Source organism: Cyanistes caeruleus, chromosome 20 (genome assembly GCF_971803275.1).
Source record: "Cyanistes caeruleus chromosome 20, bCyaCae1.hap1.1, whole genome shotgun sequence".
Taxonomy (NCBI): domain Eukaryota; kingdom Metazoa; phylum Chordata; class Aves; order Passeriformes; family Paridae; genus Cyanistes; species Cyanistes caeruleus.
Genome location: NC_141720.1, coordinates 5,390,969 through 5,407,017, shown reverse-complemented (window position 1 = coordinate 5,407,017; position 16,049 = coordinate 5,390,969). Strand labels below are relative to the sequence as shown.

General features: G+C 41.7%; 1 protein-coding gene across 50 annotated transcripts in view; it reads left to right on the top strand.

Moving 5' to 3' along the window:
• FNBP1 (formin binding protein 1) overlaps window positions 1-16,049 on the top strand; it is a 93,350-nt gene that overhangs the window by 40,949 nt on the left and 36,352 nt on the right. For all 50 annotated transcript variants that reach the window (XM_086858147.1, XM_086858146.1, XM_086858116.1 and 47 more), the window contains 2 exons: window positions 8,084-8,146; window positions 8,948-9,052. In XM_086858147.1, coding sequence (XP_086714273.1) covers window positions 8,084-8,146; window positions 8,948-9,052 — 168 coding nt within the window. The remainder of the gene's footprint in view (window positions 1-8,083; window positions 8,147-8,947; window positions 9,053-16,049) is intronic.

The window sequence follows — 16,049 nt, the reverse complement described above, 5'->3', positions numbered from 1 at the left end:
CTACAGACTGAACTGGTGCAGCACTGGGATTCTGTGGTTGGGAGAGAATTTACCTGGTGTCAATACATTCCATTTTGTGCAGGGATAGATGGGGAACAGGGAATGAATGAATCCTTATGGGTACCATGGGGGCAAAACAGGTCTGGTTCTTTATGGTGGAGCATGTGCACCCTCCTTGTGTGCATTCATCCTGGGGGTGCCTGTCAGAGGACTTTCTGTTTCTTGTTAGCTCTCAGGTGTTGATGAAAAGTAAATAATTGGAGGAATTCTGTCACATTCACTCATTCTGAATAGTGCACTGTTCTGCAAATAGTCCTGTGGTTTTCCAGAGGATTTCTCCTGGTGTGGAGCAGGCTTGAGGCAGGATGGCAGCACACGGCCCTGTCAGGAGCACAATGGATTTTTCCATGTTGCATTTTGGATGTGCCTCAAGGTCTGTGTGTGTTTGGAGCACAGCTGTGCTCCAGGGGCACAGACAGACACTGCTGCCTTCCAGAAGTGATAAACCAATGGCCAAGTGAGGGGTAGGAGAAGGAAAAGAGTGACAGTGAAAGGAAGTGATCTGCCAAACTTCAAACTGATGCAATGTAAACCAAGCTTTCCCCAGCTCTTGTTTTGTGATTAACCCACTTCCAGCTCACTGCCCTATGAATGGAGTGAAGGTCTTAGTTTTAATCTAAATATGAAGTTATTTATGGGAGATTATGTTGTGCTTGATAAATACACTGCACAACAGTCCTACTCTAAATATATATCCTCTTTCTTGCAAAGTATTTCATCTGTATTTTAAGTTAAATTGTACCAGTAGAATGTTAAGTGATAATTATTTTAAAAAAAAATTAAGAATGCAAATTATTATTTAGGAAAATGCAGAAGATTATTTAGGAAAGAACATAATAAATTCTATGTGTTCTTTTGGAGTGTTTGCTGGTTTTCACCAATTATGGATGGTAAATGCAATGAAGCTGTGTTAAATTTTGGTGTGTTACCATGGGATGGTGCTGTGAAGGACTGTTCCATGAGGGGAAAAAGCAAGTGCTTACTCTGGAAGTTTCCAAAGCATTTTTGGGTGGGAAACTAATACTAATATCCCATCCAACTGAAAGGTATAACGTGACCTTTGTATTTATCAGGATTCAAAGTTGAGACCATTGAACTTCATATCATGCTCTTCCCAGTTTTGAATGGGTACATTGAGCTATGAAATGATAGTCCAAATAAATAAATTGGCTTCTGTTTACCACGTGAAGGAATCAGATTGGGAAAACAAGATCTGTTTACTAACAAATGTGGTTCCATTTTCTATGAATTAACCTGAATATTGCTCTGCACAGCAAGAGCCCTTTGGAGGGACAAGATGAGAGATGCCTTCTATGAACAGCAGCATTTCCTGCTCAGTGCATGACTGAGAGATGCCTGAGGGTGAGGGGGTTGAGCATTGGCCATGGATGTATTTTTCCCTTTGTGTTCTGCCTGTGCAGCCACAGAGATTGGCCTGAAAAGAAAGAGCAACAATAAAGCCAGATGAGTAGTGCATATGTTAACTGTGGAGAATGGTGTTCATCCAAGCCTGTGGCACACATGGGCACGTTCAGCTGGCATTTTAGCTGACATTTAATATTTTATGTATCTGATGCAGGTCTTGATACTTCCATGTAGGTGGATGTGTGCGTGAAGGGTACATGGAAACAGCTAAAAGTATTTCCTTGCATATTGAAGCACTGACTTGTACATCTTCTAGTTTTTGTAGTGCAGGTCTTACACAGGAATGTCACAGACCATTTGAAATGACAGCTTTTAACTGTGGATCAGTGGAAGGAGAGCTTGGTAACAAGGCTGGGAATGAGAAGAGGTGGAAGCTAGAGCAGCATGTTCCTCAAATTAATTGAAGGATATAAAACCACAATCAACTTTTCACACCACAGTTTTTAGTAGTAATGATGAATTTCCATTTGATAAGCCCTGGGTTTGCTGTTGTGGAGCACTTGGGCACAGCTGAGCTTTTAAGGACAAGATTAGTCCCTAGGGATGGGTTGGAGGAGGGTACATGTTCTCCAAACAGTCTGTCACACCTGTGTGCTCACTGATTCCAGGGTCTGCTGGCCAGTGCAGCAGAGTGTTCCTGAGGACCCCTTAGCTCTGCTGCCATGGAGCTGTGCTGGAACCTGCAGGATTGTCTCTGTACCTGAGAAGAAGTTCTAAGTTTCAATTCCCAATATAAAGACTTTATCTGTCATACATAACATATGACATAAAAATGACAAGTTACCATAAATATTACACAGTGTCTTTTAGGTTTGTGCCAATCACCAGGGAGTCACAGAATGGTTTGGTTTGGAAGGGACCTTAAAGATGATCTCATTCCAACTCCCTGACCAGGGCAGGGACACCTTCCACTGGTCCAGGTTGCTCCAAACCCCATCCATCATTTTGTTACAGCTCAGTAACAACAGGGGCAGCTATTTCAGGTTGTGCAGCTGATCTGGAGTTTGAAGCCTGGGAAGCTTTGGTCCATAGTGCTTATTAAATGGAATTTCTCTGCACCACTCCAGGAGCAGATAGTTCAATCAAATTAAATTCAGCCTTGAACAGATATTTGTATAACTTGTTCCAGGCTTGACCAAGTTGATAATTACATGTTAAGAATAATGTTCCTATGGATATTACAAAGGAGAACAGGGTTATGCACCAATATTAAGTAGCTAATGAATATGTGTTAAAATGGTCATGAATTTTATGTCAACATTCACAGGACTGTCTTATGCTCCTCTTACTACAACTGGGAGAGATAAGACCTCAAGAACACGTTGCTATTTTTGGAAACAAAGATTCCTTTAGAGGAGACTGTTCCCTGTGTTTGCAGCCAGGAAAAAAAACATTTGACAAGGCTTTTTGCAAATGTTGCTGAGAAAATTGAGGCAAAAAATAGTGTTCTCTTATTTCCGTCTCTGGTGTGCTTTAATCACTAGCCATTATTTTAGAAATCACTTGTAACAAAAATGGAGATAAGAGTTTGAATTGGAGGATGAAGTACTGTGTTTATATTTATTATCAGTGTGAACTGGGAGTACTTGTTACAGAAGCCAAAGGTAACTATTTTGTCAGTCTGTTGTATTATCTCAATATGTAAATGGAAATGAGAATGAAGCACCCTTGCCTTAGATACATTATTTGAAAATTCTTGAAAAGGATGTTGTCAAATGAACCATATGCTATGCATATAAATTGAGGCAGTTTTTGTGATTATTTCTTATACAAACATACTGTAGATGTACAAGTCCTCAGTTCAACCATGTAATCAACTCCTGTTTGTTTAGAAAAAACAAGGCTGACTTATTACAGCCTTTTTTTAAAAGGTTTAGTAGCATCAGTTTAGACAGAGCCTAAGCAGCCCTGTTGTCATGTTGGTGTAATCTACGTAATTCAGGAAATTCCTTCATTTCAAACTGCCCAGGAACTCCTCAGCAAAAATACTGGAATGTGTTGTCCTTCTTTAGATGCTTTTAGCAACATCTTTTCTCCTGCTTCTCTCAAAAGGTCAGGAAAAAGATAGGATGCATCTTCTAACAAGCTGTTGTTGTCTGCTGGGTGAGCTCTGGGGCTGTGTAAACCCTCGTGCATACCAAGGAAGTTTTGCAAAAATATCCCGCTGCTCCTAATTGTGGCAGCGTTGGCAGGAACAGGCTCTGCATTGTGGGTCCCTCGCTCGCTGCTCCCGGGGTTTTCATCAACACGGGTGAAATCTGAGCCCAACAAAAGTCAATGAGAGGTTTGTCTTTGATTGCACAGCAGTCAGGATTGCTCCCCAGCTGTTCCAGACACAGGCAGCATCCTAATGAGAGCACACCGATCCTGGTGGCTGGATTTGCAAGGGGAAAAGCTCATTCCTTGAGCTGCGAGCTTTTTGAGTATAACAAAAGCTTTTAAAAAGTTGAGTTAATCCACAGTCCTCACATGAGCAACTTAATACTCTGATAAAAATATCTCAAATCTTAACAACTGAATTTTGGAATTCTAGGAAGAATTTCTGTCATGGGAAAGATTGGATTGGATTGCCCAGGGAGGTGGTGGAGTCACCATCCTTGCAAGTGTTTAAGAAAAGACTGCACATGGCACTGAGGTCTGGTTGAAATAGTGGTGCTTGGTCACAAGTTGAACTCAATCTTGGAGATCTTCTCCAAACTGATTCTGTGAACTCTCATGAGATCACCTAAAACCTGCATTATTGTGTTTATCCTGTGGGCTGGAATGGATGGGGTTGTCCAGTGAAAACATGACCATTGTGGATTGTTCAGAGCACTCCAGGACACAACACAGGGTTTTAACACAGGGAAAAGGGACAGTTGTGGTCACATGTGGATTGAGCTTGGGCAGTGCTGCTGTGTTTAAAGCCATTTAGTTGGTTTAATATTACAATAAAATATTGTTCAGGGAAATCTTAAAGTTGGCACAGTGTTTGCCAGCTGACAACTGCAAAGTATAGACTTGAAGGTGATTTAGGGGAGGTTGACTTAATGGACACTGATAAGCCCAAACTTTTCACTTTACTGTGTTTCTAATGTGTTTTTAGAATTCTGTGGATATGGGTGAAAAGTCTGGAGGAAATGATGGCATGTGAGCCACCAACACTGCTGCTAATGTCTCACTGGCACACTTGAGGTGTGATTTATTAATTGAATATCTTGCTCATATTCTGATTTTTTTTTTTTTTAAGCAGCCTGATTTGGAGCATTAATTTGTGGGGGCAAAAAGTAATATTGTATCAATTACTCTAAATACATCATTGTGTGCTGCTGAAATGTGTGTGACTAAGAGTGCTAGTTTTCCACAGGATTTGCTAAGTTGTTTGTCATGTTTCCATTTGCTAAATGTTCAGGTGTAGAATAACCAATTATTTAATTTGTTCAAATAAATGTATTTAAATCAGAATGTGTATCTTGAAACCTTGTCAAGGAATAGTTGAGCTTAGAGTTATTTTTGCTGGGGTTTGGGAGGGGGAGGAGAGGAAGGTAAAGGACATTTGCTGTTTAAGAGGATTGTAAAGGAAATGAGTTTGCAGAAGTTGAAGATAGTGCATGGTTTGAGGAAACTGGAGGCTTCCTGTATGACTTTAGGCAGATCACTTGACCATAATGCCTTGATTTTTCTTACCCATAAAATTGGGCCAGTGCAGAAATACAGATATTTGGAAGGTCCCACTTAGTTCCTGTATATGAAAATGAATTTTTGTAAGGCAGAAATTACCATTTGAGGACAAAAGATTTGCAAAACCAGAAATGCTTTAGCTCACAACAAGGATCTATATGGGACAACACGGCAAGAATTAGGGGATGTAAGTATATGTCCAAATTTGTTGAACTAAAAAGAGGCAGTAATTCACTGAACTCTTCAAGATGTGATGCACCTGTATTCATCACTATTTAATAATCTTGTGCACTTCCCATTTTACATCTTAGAGTTCTGTTTGTGCAGAAAACTTTCAAAAAAAAAGTATCAAAATGCAGCAAAATCTGAATTAGATGCAGTCTCACTGCTCAGGCTCAGTGCTTCTTTTATGTACTTTTAGAAGCTTTTGCAGTTTGTCTTACAGGGAAGGCAAATTTGGAAGTGACAGGGATGGCTTGTTAAAATTACATTATTCAACTACAAAGGTTTAAAAATACACACTGAGGGCAGTCCTGTTATCTGATAAACTTTTGTTTCCAAGGTCATCCTCCAGCTTCTCTCCGCAATTGTTTCCCGTTAAATGAACCTGGCATGGTGTTTTCCTGAGGTTTATGGGTCATTCACAGTATTGGGTTTCACACAGACCAGCTGCTCCCAAATCAGGTCCCTCCCTACCCCAGCCAAGTTGGAGCAAGAGGAGTGGGGAGCACACAGATGGGGGCTGGTGGAACACGAAGGCATCAGAATCATTTTACTTCCAGCTTTACTGTTAAAGCTTCCATGAATTTCATGCTCGTTAACAAAATGTTGAAAAATGTAGTGTTAAATTACAGCAGTTCCTTGGGATTGTTTTTGTTACTCCTTGGGACTGTTTTCCTAAACTCTAATTACAAAAGCCTGAAACAAGAAGCCCCTGGCAGGGAAGAGGCAGCATCTGTCACACGCTGAGTTGAAAGGACATGGGGATCTACAAAAGGAACTGAAATCAACTTGGAGCCTTTCCCCACCACCCAGCAGTTTTACAGTGATGTCAAGGGTTTTTTTAATGTCACAATGTGGTGAGGCAGCGTTTGCAGAAGGTCTCTGCTGTCCCAGGCTGTCACTGCTCCCCCTTCCATGGCCCAGTGGCCACACATGCTCCCTCTTCAGAGGGCAAGAGCAGAGCCAGAGCTGAGCATGGCACATACCAGGATGGAAAGTGTTTCTGACACTGGGCCTCTCTTGTCTGCTTTAAGAATTTTCATGTGGAGATAAACACCATCCAGACAGACTGTCCCTGTGCTCAGTTCTAGGGGAGCATCTCTCCTTAGCAGACAGCGTTTGGGACTACAGGAAAGAGCATCCAGAGCACCCAGGGTAGCCCTGGTGTTGTTCTGTTCTTGCAGACTTGTTGAACATTACTGTGATTTTTAAGGCTATATGAGTCTATTGGACATGATGGAGAACTGCAGTTTTGTGGCTTTTTGTTGTTATGTGTGATGGAGCCAGAACAGCAGCTCTGAAATGTCCCTCACTCCCCTGACACAGGAAAATACCAGTTACTCTAGTAGAAGATGCAGGAAACCAAGGAGCTGCCAATTGTAGTGCTTTTTTTACAACTGTGGCATTTTGTAGCAGATTAATGATCTGGAGTGTAAGCTTTTTTTAACCCAATATACCGTTCCTTAAGATTTATCTAAAATCTGATTATGCTTGGGTGTGAGAGCACATGAATTCTAGTGAGATTATCTGGCAATATCTGGCCTTTATTTTTCAAGTTTACTGTGTGACACCATTCCTGTATTTGAGTAAAACTAATTGCCAGTAAATAATACAAAATGAAGACCTCTCTCCTCCTGTTTCAGTTTGCTTCATTATTTATTTTACAGGAAAGTTTGTGGAAGGAAGTAACCTATTGTAGCAGTCAGCTGGGTCTGCATTTACATTCCTGCCCAGAGCTGGGTCACTGACTTATACAATGATCTGGAATGAATTGTTTATCTTGAGGGAAAGCCAGGCATATGGAAGAACAGCTTGCCCAGAGAAGCTGTGGCTGCCCCATCCCTGGAAGTGTTCAATCCAGGCTTGGAACATCCTGGGATTGTGGAAGGTGTCCCCTACCCATGGCAGGGGATTGGAACAAGTTGGTCTTTGAGGTCCCTTCCCACCCAAACCATTCTGAGATTCTGCAGAGGGATAAACACTAACACTGGTTAGATTATTTGATAAAGAGCATTGTGTAAGGGCTAAGAACTGCTACTTAGACCAACTGCAATTAAGAGACTTGTTTCAAAAAGCATGTCTGGAGAAGAGTTCCTTGTTGTTTAGCTGACATCTCAATTTAAAACTTAAGTTAACACCTCACTCTGAACACACACTCACCCCCAGCATGTGGGAGGGGAGGGATTCTGGAGGGACCCATGGCACCAAAAACCTCTCAAGAGGAAGGAGCAGCTGGCCTTGCACACACAGCTAGTAACTAGGAAAGAAGAGGAGGTTTTTTTTGTGGAGTCTGAATGAAAATCAGGACAAACATCAGTTGTTAGAATGTGCCAATCAAGTGCATCTTGGTAAATTCATGTAGAGAGAAATTTTAATTTAGAGCTTGTGTTCAGTCTGTCACCAAAGAAATACTCGTCAGATAAAAGTGCTTCAGATCTCATGATATGGAAAACCAATAATTATGAGATACAGTGAACAATACAAGGTAGAATTGCTAAAGGGATTAATTAGCCTTAGTCAAACTAACCACTATAATTGATGCAAATATCCATCTGCAGCCTGCTGAGACATTAGATAGTCATCACACACCTGCTCAATTTGCCAGCCTTGCAGAACACAGCTGTCAGAATGATTTCTGGTTGGGCTTTTTCTTGAGCATACTTGAATGTTTGTTCTTTTGTTGTTCAGAATGTTTTCTTTCTCTTTTTCTAAACAGCACTTCCATGATGGCAGAAAGGCACAACAACACATTGAAACTTGCTGGAAACAACTTGAAGCAGTAAGTGGCAAATTCCTCAGATGTGACATTTAAGTCATTTATTGTTTTCAAAGAGATGGTTCCAAATGTTTTGTTTGGAAAAAGAAAGGTATATGGATAAAAGTTGTAGAAATGGGATTTTTAAAACTCTGTCTTAAATACGCTTGTAGTCCTGAAAAAGTTTGTTTTAACAGAACATTTGGCTTCTGTGGGCTCTTTGTCTATCACGAACAGCATTTCATTTGATATGACTTGAAAAGTGTGCTTAGCATTGCTGAAACTGCTGAGTCCCCAAGGATCCTGTTCAGATATTCCACTGAAAGTTGAACAGCTTCATACTGTGTGAATAAATTGAACAGGGACATCTCTTGAGGTGTTGCTTCCCAAAAGTAAATACATTGGGATTGTCATTCATGTGATAAATGAAAAGTAGGGCTGTAGGTACAGGAGAGGATAGAAAGGGGCTATCAATAACTGAAAGTCCTACTTGCAAATTTATTAGTCTTAGTAACTTTCTCATTCATTTACAAAAATGAAGGGGTTAAGCGTTGAAAGAGAGTAATTACATCTACAAGAGTGGAAGTGATGCTAAAAGGGAAGAATACTGAAATATGAGCAGCCTCGATAATGGAACAAAAAATGTGCCTCTTGTAACTCCATTTTTTGAAGTTCATTAATATGGAAATGTATTCCAGTGTAAACAAGAGAGCCCTAAAATCCTTCAGTTGTTACAGCAGATTGTTGTAGTGGCAGGCAGTAATTTTAGGTAGATTTTGGTATCTTTTTCTTTCCACAATGAAGGTTTCTGGTTTTTCTTCTCAGAGTAAAAGGCGGTTTGAGCGTGATTGCAAAGAAGCTGATCGAGCACAGCAATATTTTGAGAAGATGGATGCTGACATCAACGTGACAAAAGCAGATGTTGAAAAGGTGAGCTGGAGGGTGGAGACTGTAAACATGGATGTGATAGGTTTATTTCCTCAATCCTCCCGGTAGGATAAACCCTCTGAGGCTTAATGCCTTACTCGAATCAGTCTGTAGGTTAATTAAACCCAGGGAGATCTTTACAGAAACCTTTATTTATATAAAAACTCTAAACAGATAGAGCCAGATTTCTTTACTAGGTGTTATTTGATTTTAACAGAGCTGATTTGGCTCTAAAGGAGTTTATGCAATCTTGGTTTTAACTAATACCCCAGGTTCTGTGACAGTCAGGCCTGTGAGGGATGCCTGATGGCTGCTTGCAGTTTCACACATTTTCATTCCCTCTTGTGATCCAGGTAGAATCAAACTTCCTGCCCTTTGAGCAGCACTTCAGAGATTTCCCAGTGTCATTGGATGTAGTGAAGTATTACCAGAATTGTTTTTCATAGCTGTAGGTTTCAAGCAGGACAGTTCTTCATGTGATGCAGAATCCTGGAATCCATGCTTGTCGCAGATGGCACAAGGCTTTTGTTTTCATTTCTCAGTTGCTGGCTGGTTGCAGAGTCATTTGTGGCTTTTTTACAATGATCCTCACTCAGTGAAGCCTTTGAACTAATGCTTAATTTTAAGCATCCAGTCCTGTTTTCAGCACATGTGTCTGGAAATACTTTCTCTCTTCAGTTTGATTCAAAATTTGATGTGTGGAAGGATGCGCAAAGTTTAAATTCTACTGGTCCAAGTCCAGTACCTGTAAGTTAAGGAAGCAATGAAGAGGAAGAAAGTGTTTTAAATAGCTTCTGCTTTTGGAGTTACACATTTCCTCAGAAGATGCACTATTATAGATCAGAACCACCACATTAAAATGTGTAAGGACAGTTTTGTCCTCCTTGAGTTTGTGTCAGACAAGCACAAAATAGCCAGAACATTTGAAAATGTTTATTTCTTGAAGGAAGGGAAAAGAAAAAAAGAAAAAGGAGCAAAAGGCAACCAAAGGAGAAAGTAAAATGTGAAGCTTAAAATATGCCAAATGTTTTGTTACAGAGACAGGAAAGGAAAGTGAATTATAGGTAAGAAATCTTTTTAGTCTGAGGTCTCCTTGTAAAATGTAGGTTTTGCTTCTCAAGAGGTCTGCTTCATTCTATTCTCAGTTACTTCAATCCTGTGAAGATATGAAATATAAATTTCCCTTTACATCTGTGGGATCTCATGTTTCTGGTATGCTGAGCATCAGGATGTTGCATGGCAGAGAGCATGAAGGATGCTCTTGGAAATGAGGACAGTAAATGATAAACAAGCTCAGAAAATTTCCCCCAAGTGCTATTGCATATCAAAGGACAAAATACCTCTGTGGTCTTGTAATTTGCTTGGCTCTTAGTTGCAAATTCACCATGTAGATTTGATCCTTTGTTGCCTTCTGGATTTGCCAGGGCACTTGACAGATGAATGCATGTACAGATTGTTAAAGATGTAGCACCACATGTGGGTTTTTCTAACAGAGAGGGATCATCTCTGCTTTATCTGTATAAAGTGATTTTAGAATACTTCTTTCATAGATAAAATTAGGGCTTGCCCTAGATTTTTTTTCCAAAGCTGAGGTCATGTCAAAGGGATACAAAGACATGACTTACTGTTTGAAATAGAGGAGTAAAATTCCTTGTTTCTACATTCCTTTCCAAGGCTGGCCTTTTCTGGTCAAAGTAAAAGGTGGCATATTGGTGATATATCAATCTAAGAGTGTTAGGTAAATTCTGGGAAGCAATTTCCTACGCTAGTGCTCTTTCCCTGTCAAGTGAAGCAGAGAGACTTCCCTTTTAAATTCCTCTAGCTTTTTATTGTATGAATTTGTAAATTATTTATTGCAAAATGAGGCTCAGTGGTATCTTGAAAGAAAAATCTGTTAGTTATGCATGTTGGCAGCTCTCAGGAGAAGGCATTACTCCACTTTCCAGGCAGTCAACAGAGTAGATGTGAGAAGGAAAAGGTTATCAAAATGAGTGGAATGTGAAATAATATTACTGAACAGAGAGAACAGTGTTTTCCAAGTGCATGTGTTAAACTGGGTTCATCCATGTCAGGCTGTGAATAATGCCCTTTCTTTGCTCCACTCTGCCCGTGTGACTGGGAGGCTCTTGCATAACTCCCAGTGCAGAATGGAATATTGTTTCACCAGCACTGCTGCTCTCCCCAGCTCGCTCCAGGGGGATGCAGGAACTGCTCAGCTCCAAATGAAGCAATAGGATGACTTCAACCTCCTCCTTCTACTGCAGCAGTTCTGATTTCTCTTGCCCTTTATGGCTTGGCTGCTGCACTCCCACCCCCAAAAGCTCCCAGAAATCCACCTGGCCAGGAGAACAGGCAGTTTGGCTGTGTCAGAGCTTTTCTCTTTGGCAGGACAAGGTGCTCCTCAAGCAGTGGGGCTGGTTGCCCTCATTTCTTTGGCTTGAGATTGACACCTTGGCTGCTTCAGCTTGTACCTGCCAATATGAGCAGACACAGGAGCTATATTTTGCATCACACATGATAGATTGGATGGCATTAATGGAATTAAAATTCTACAGTGATCACAATGACACAGAAGAGAATACAGCTGCAGTTCCCTAAATCTAAGCTGTGTGAGGTTTTGAAATGCTCACATCTCTTCATCTTTCAAGTCTTTGTAGCCTTTGACAACAGGAAATTCTGTGCCAGAGCTGCCATCTACCAGCACCTATCCCTTGCCCAAGGTATTAAAATTTGGGAGCATTAAGTAACTGGAAAAGTGGTACAGAAGCAGAATAAGAATCACTTTCCTCCTTATTTCTCCAGGACTGCTTGGCAAAGGGCCTAAAGGCAGGGCTGGATGTGGAGCCTGGGCATCATGTACCAAGGTCCACATTCCTTCTGTAGGAGCAGGAACATGGAGGGCACATCCCTTCTCTGCCCCTTCTGTGGCCAGGATGGGCTCCATCACCTTGCCAGACAGCAGCCTGGTAGCTGATCTTGGAGGGAGGAGTGTTTGGCTTTGTTTCCTCTCAGCTCCTTTTTTGGTATTAGGAACAGGGAGCAGAAGCTCTGCAATAATCACGCTATGCAGAATATAGGGAGAGTGGAGCAGGGCACCTGGACTCTCTTCCCTGTTTGGACTGAGTCTCTAAACCACCAGCAGCCAAAGCTTGCAGAGATGTTTGTGTCAACACAAAATGCACTGTAGCAAAGTCAGAGCAGGAAGCTCACTGTCTGTGAAAATGTCCTTATTAACTAAATAAATGCTGCAGCATGCTGATGCTGCTTCCAGGAAGCCTCATAGGTATCACTGAAAGCTTTATTTCCTTTGGATCACAGTGGGTTGTGTGCTTTAAAGCACTTCTCTTTCAAAAACCACAGAGGAGCTGCTTCAATTTTTTGACCATTTGGGGAAATGGTCTCTGTCGCCAGCACGGAGCCACTGTACATATAAGGCAGAGCTCTATTGTTTCTGCCTTCTCTTCAGAGCTGCAATCACTAAAAAGCTGACATCTTTATGGGATAATGTGGTGCCCGGTGGTGACTTTGCAGACTCCTTGTAATAAAATTAAAAAATCAACTGGCTTTTGTAAGGGTTGCTTTTCCAGGTAGGCATTTTGGAGTCTGATTTTAAAGAGGAAGTGGCTGAGGCTCACCATGGGAAGGGTTTGCTTTTTGATTTGCTCAGCAGTTGTGGCGAGGAGAGTGGTTTGAAGTACTTGGTGTCAGGCAAGATCTGTCCCTCAGCTGAAGAGGAAGACAGTCAAATGTTGACCTTAGGTGCAATAATCTGAGATGCTTAGGAACTTTAGATGTATTTGCAATTGGTTTTGAAGTGGAGAAACTGAGGGAAATGAGTGATCTCAAGTTTACTGAAATCTTCAGGAGCTTTCCCCAGGGCCCTGCAACTTTCAGGTTATGTCTGCAATACCCAAGATGTTTTGGAGACCCAGAATAACTTAAGATTCACATAAAGCCTTAAAATATATTATCACCATGATATTAGTTTTCTAGTCTGTAAATATAACTGTGGGGAGATAGATACTGAGGTTTCACCTTTGAGATTTCATTTTCTCTTCTCTTGTGCCACGTTACCTGGGTGCTGAATTTCTGCACAAAGCAGAGTCTGCCCCCCTTCTTACCCACAGGAGACACCCTTAGCATGGCTTGGGGTAGCCATGAGCTGAATCATGGGCAAAGTCTGACAGAACGTAGGTGTAGAAATCCTGCTAATTGGAAACTGGGATTAGCTGATCTTCCTCAGCAATGCTGTCAGGTGGTAACTGCTTTTCCAGCCTGTGGGCTGCCGTGCTGTGGGACACAAATCCCTTCACTGGGAGCTTACACATCCTTACAGTCAGGGGTGTAAGAAGCTATTTTGGGCTCTGGAGACATCTCAGGTGGGTGTTTGAGCAGCTGAGTGAAGCCAGATGCAATCACTGACACCCCCCCAGACTAACCTGCAGGAAAATCTTCAGCTCAGGGCTCTGCTGTTCCACATCTCCCTGAGGTTTAGTCAGCAAAGTCTGTCAGCAGTAAACTCCACCACAACCCCAGGCTGTGGGTATCTGCATTCTAAAGACTGTAACTACTTAATAGGCCTGGTTTCTCAGGAGATGCCAAGTCACCTTCTCTGTGATGGTGGGACTTGTATCCCTCCCCTCTCCCATCCACATCAAGGCACCCACTGGCCTTGAGAGTACCAGCATTGTAGAAAATGTAGTGCCATGCAAAGGTGGTTTTGCAAGGTGAAGAAGACTTAGAGTGCTTGTGTTATTATTACTGCAGTGAGTGGTTCCAGAGGCTTTGCTTTTCCCGTTCTTTGCTGTGAATTTGTAGGGACACAGCAGCAGCATCAAGGTGAAATGTGCAGGTGAGGTGCGTCAGGCCCAGTCCTGAGCTTGGTGCAGGAGGGTCTGGCCTGTGTGTTTCTTGCTGGAGAGTTTGATACTGCAGAGGATTTTCCCTGTGTAGTGGTAAGTTTTTTTTGTATGCTGAGTAGCTGCATCTCCTTTGCTCCTCAAATGGAACTGGCAAAATTTCTGTGTCTTTGCTTGTGATGTGTGTAAGATTTCTCATCAGTTCAAAGTCTGGGTAATATGATTTAATGTAATTTCTTTGTGTTATGCAGACCCCAATCTCCTTCTTGAACTACTTCCTTCCTGCAGGATGATGCAGGGAGTCCCTCAGGAGAGCAATTTGCATTTCTGGAAGAGTAAGCCTTGTTTACAACCTGCCATCCCTGCCTCTCCGTGCAGAGCAGCTGTTTCCCTTTTGGAATCATAACTAATTTAAGAGGGTCGATTTCTACTCAATAGGGAGTTAATGACTCCAGCAGGAGTGTCCAGGGGACTTCATAAATCTCCATATGTACCCTATACATTCCAAGTGCTTGGTGATAAGAGATCAAAGAGCCGATTGTGAGCCAGTTTTAGTGTAAAGCAAGGAAATCCAACTGAACTTAAATTTCCTTTTAGCAGTGCTCCCCTGCAGCAATGCTCTACGTGGCAATTTGACTGAGTTTTGTAACAATACAACTCTTTTGGGAGGTGATTGCTAAAGGGAGGGAAAGGGGGTGTGAAGGGGAGGTTTAAGAATATCTTCTGAATTAAACAACTGCAGTTTGAATCACCATTGCAATAGAAGTGGTATTCTAAGCTAATGCAAAGCAATTATTTCATGCTGTACAGTTGGAAAGCTTCTTTATAGTCACTCTTTTTCTGTCAAAACATTGGAACAAATCTTTTCACCTGCATGAGAAGTAAGGCTTCAGAATTTAGCTAATTTAGTTTGTAAGCTGCTCAGTTTCGGTGAATCATAGAATACCAGGTTGGAAGGGAATTGAAGGATTGTCTGGCCCAGTGTTCCTTGGCAAAAGCACAGTCTAGACAAGATGGCCCAGAACCCTTTTCAGCTGAATTGTGCCCCATGTTGGGAATTCCACCATTTCCCTGGGGAGATTTTTCCAATAGCTCATTGTTGTCACTGTGAAAAATTGTCCCCTGGTGTCTAATTGGGATCTCCCCAGGGGTAACCTGTACCCATTACTCCTTGTCTTTTCCATGTGACTCCTTGTACAGTCTCATCTCTGTAGTTTCCTTCAAGCACTGGGGCACAGTGATGTAGCCTAGCATACCCATGACATAGCTTAAGACATAGCTTAGCATACCCATGCTAAGCCTTCATTCTCAAGGCTGACCTAACCCAGGTCTCTCAGCATATGACAGCTTCCCTGTGCTGAATCATCTTTGTGGCCTTTCTGGATCTTCTCCAGTCTATCCAAATATTCTTTTTTGTATGGTGGGGGCCACTGAACACAATATTCTAGGTGTGGCCTGACAATGACTTTTATCTCTGCTGGGAAAGCCCTTGTTGCTGCAGCTCAGCATCAGCATCACCCTGGTCACTCAGACTAATTTGCCTCCCAAGAGACAAAGTTGTGTATTTTACCCATAAAATTGACCTTCAAGGCTACAAAATTTGTCCTGGTAACTTTTTCAACCCTGACTGTCCCTTCTGCCTTGGCTGTGTTTGTAAATTCTTTCTTGGAGAGAGAGGACTAGAACCGTGCCCAGTATTCCAAGTATGAGCTAAGCAGTCTATTACCCAGTCCTGAAATTTCCATTATTTATATTCAAGAAATAATTTCCATTTTTTGTATTCAATACCCAGATTTATCCATGGCAGAGTTTAATTGCTTATGTAGTACAACTAAACAGACCTCCAGAAATCATTTAAACATTGTCAGCCAGTGTTCCAAATACATCTTTTGTTTTTCTTTTCTTTTCATGTTACCTCCCCCATCAAACCCACATAACCTTGCATCCACAGAGATTATCCTTCTTTTATAATGAATTAGACTTGCCAGATATCCTCATGGAACTGCATTTCTCTGAGCTTTGTGGAAAACTCCTGGGTGTTTGCAGGGATTCACAGTTCAGTCATCCAGAGAGTTTGGTTATTTAGTATTCATGACATGAGAATGGCAGTGCAAGGAGACAAACTTTTGGGTCTGAGGCGC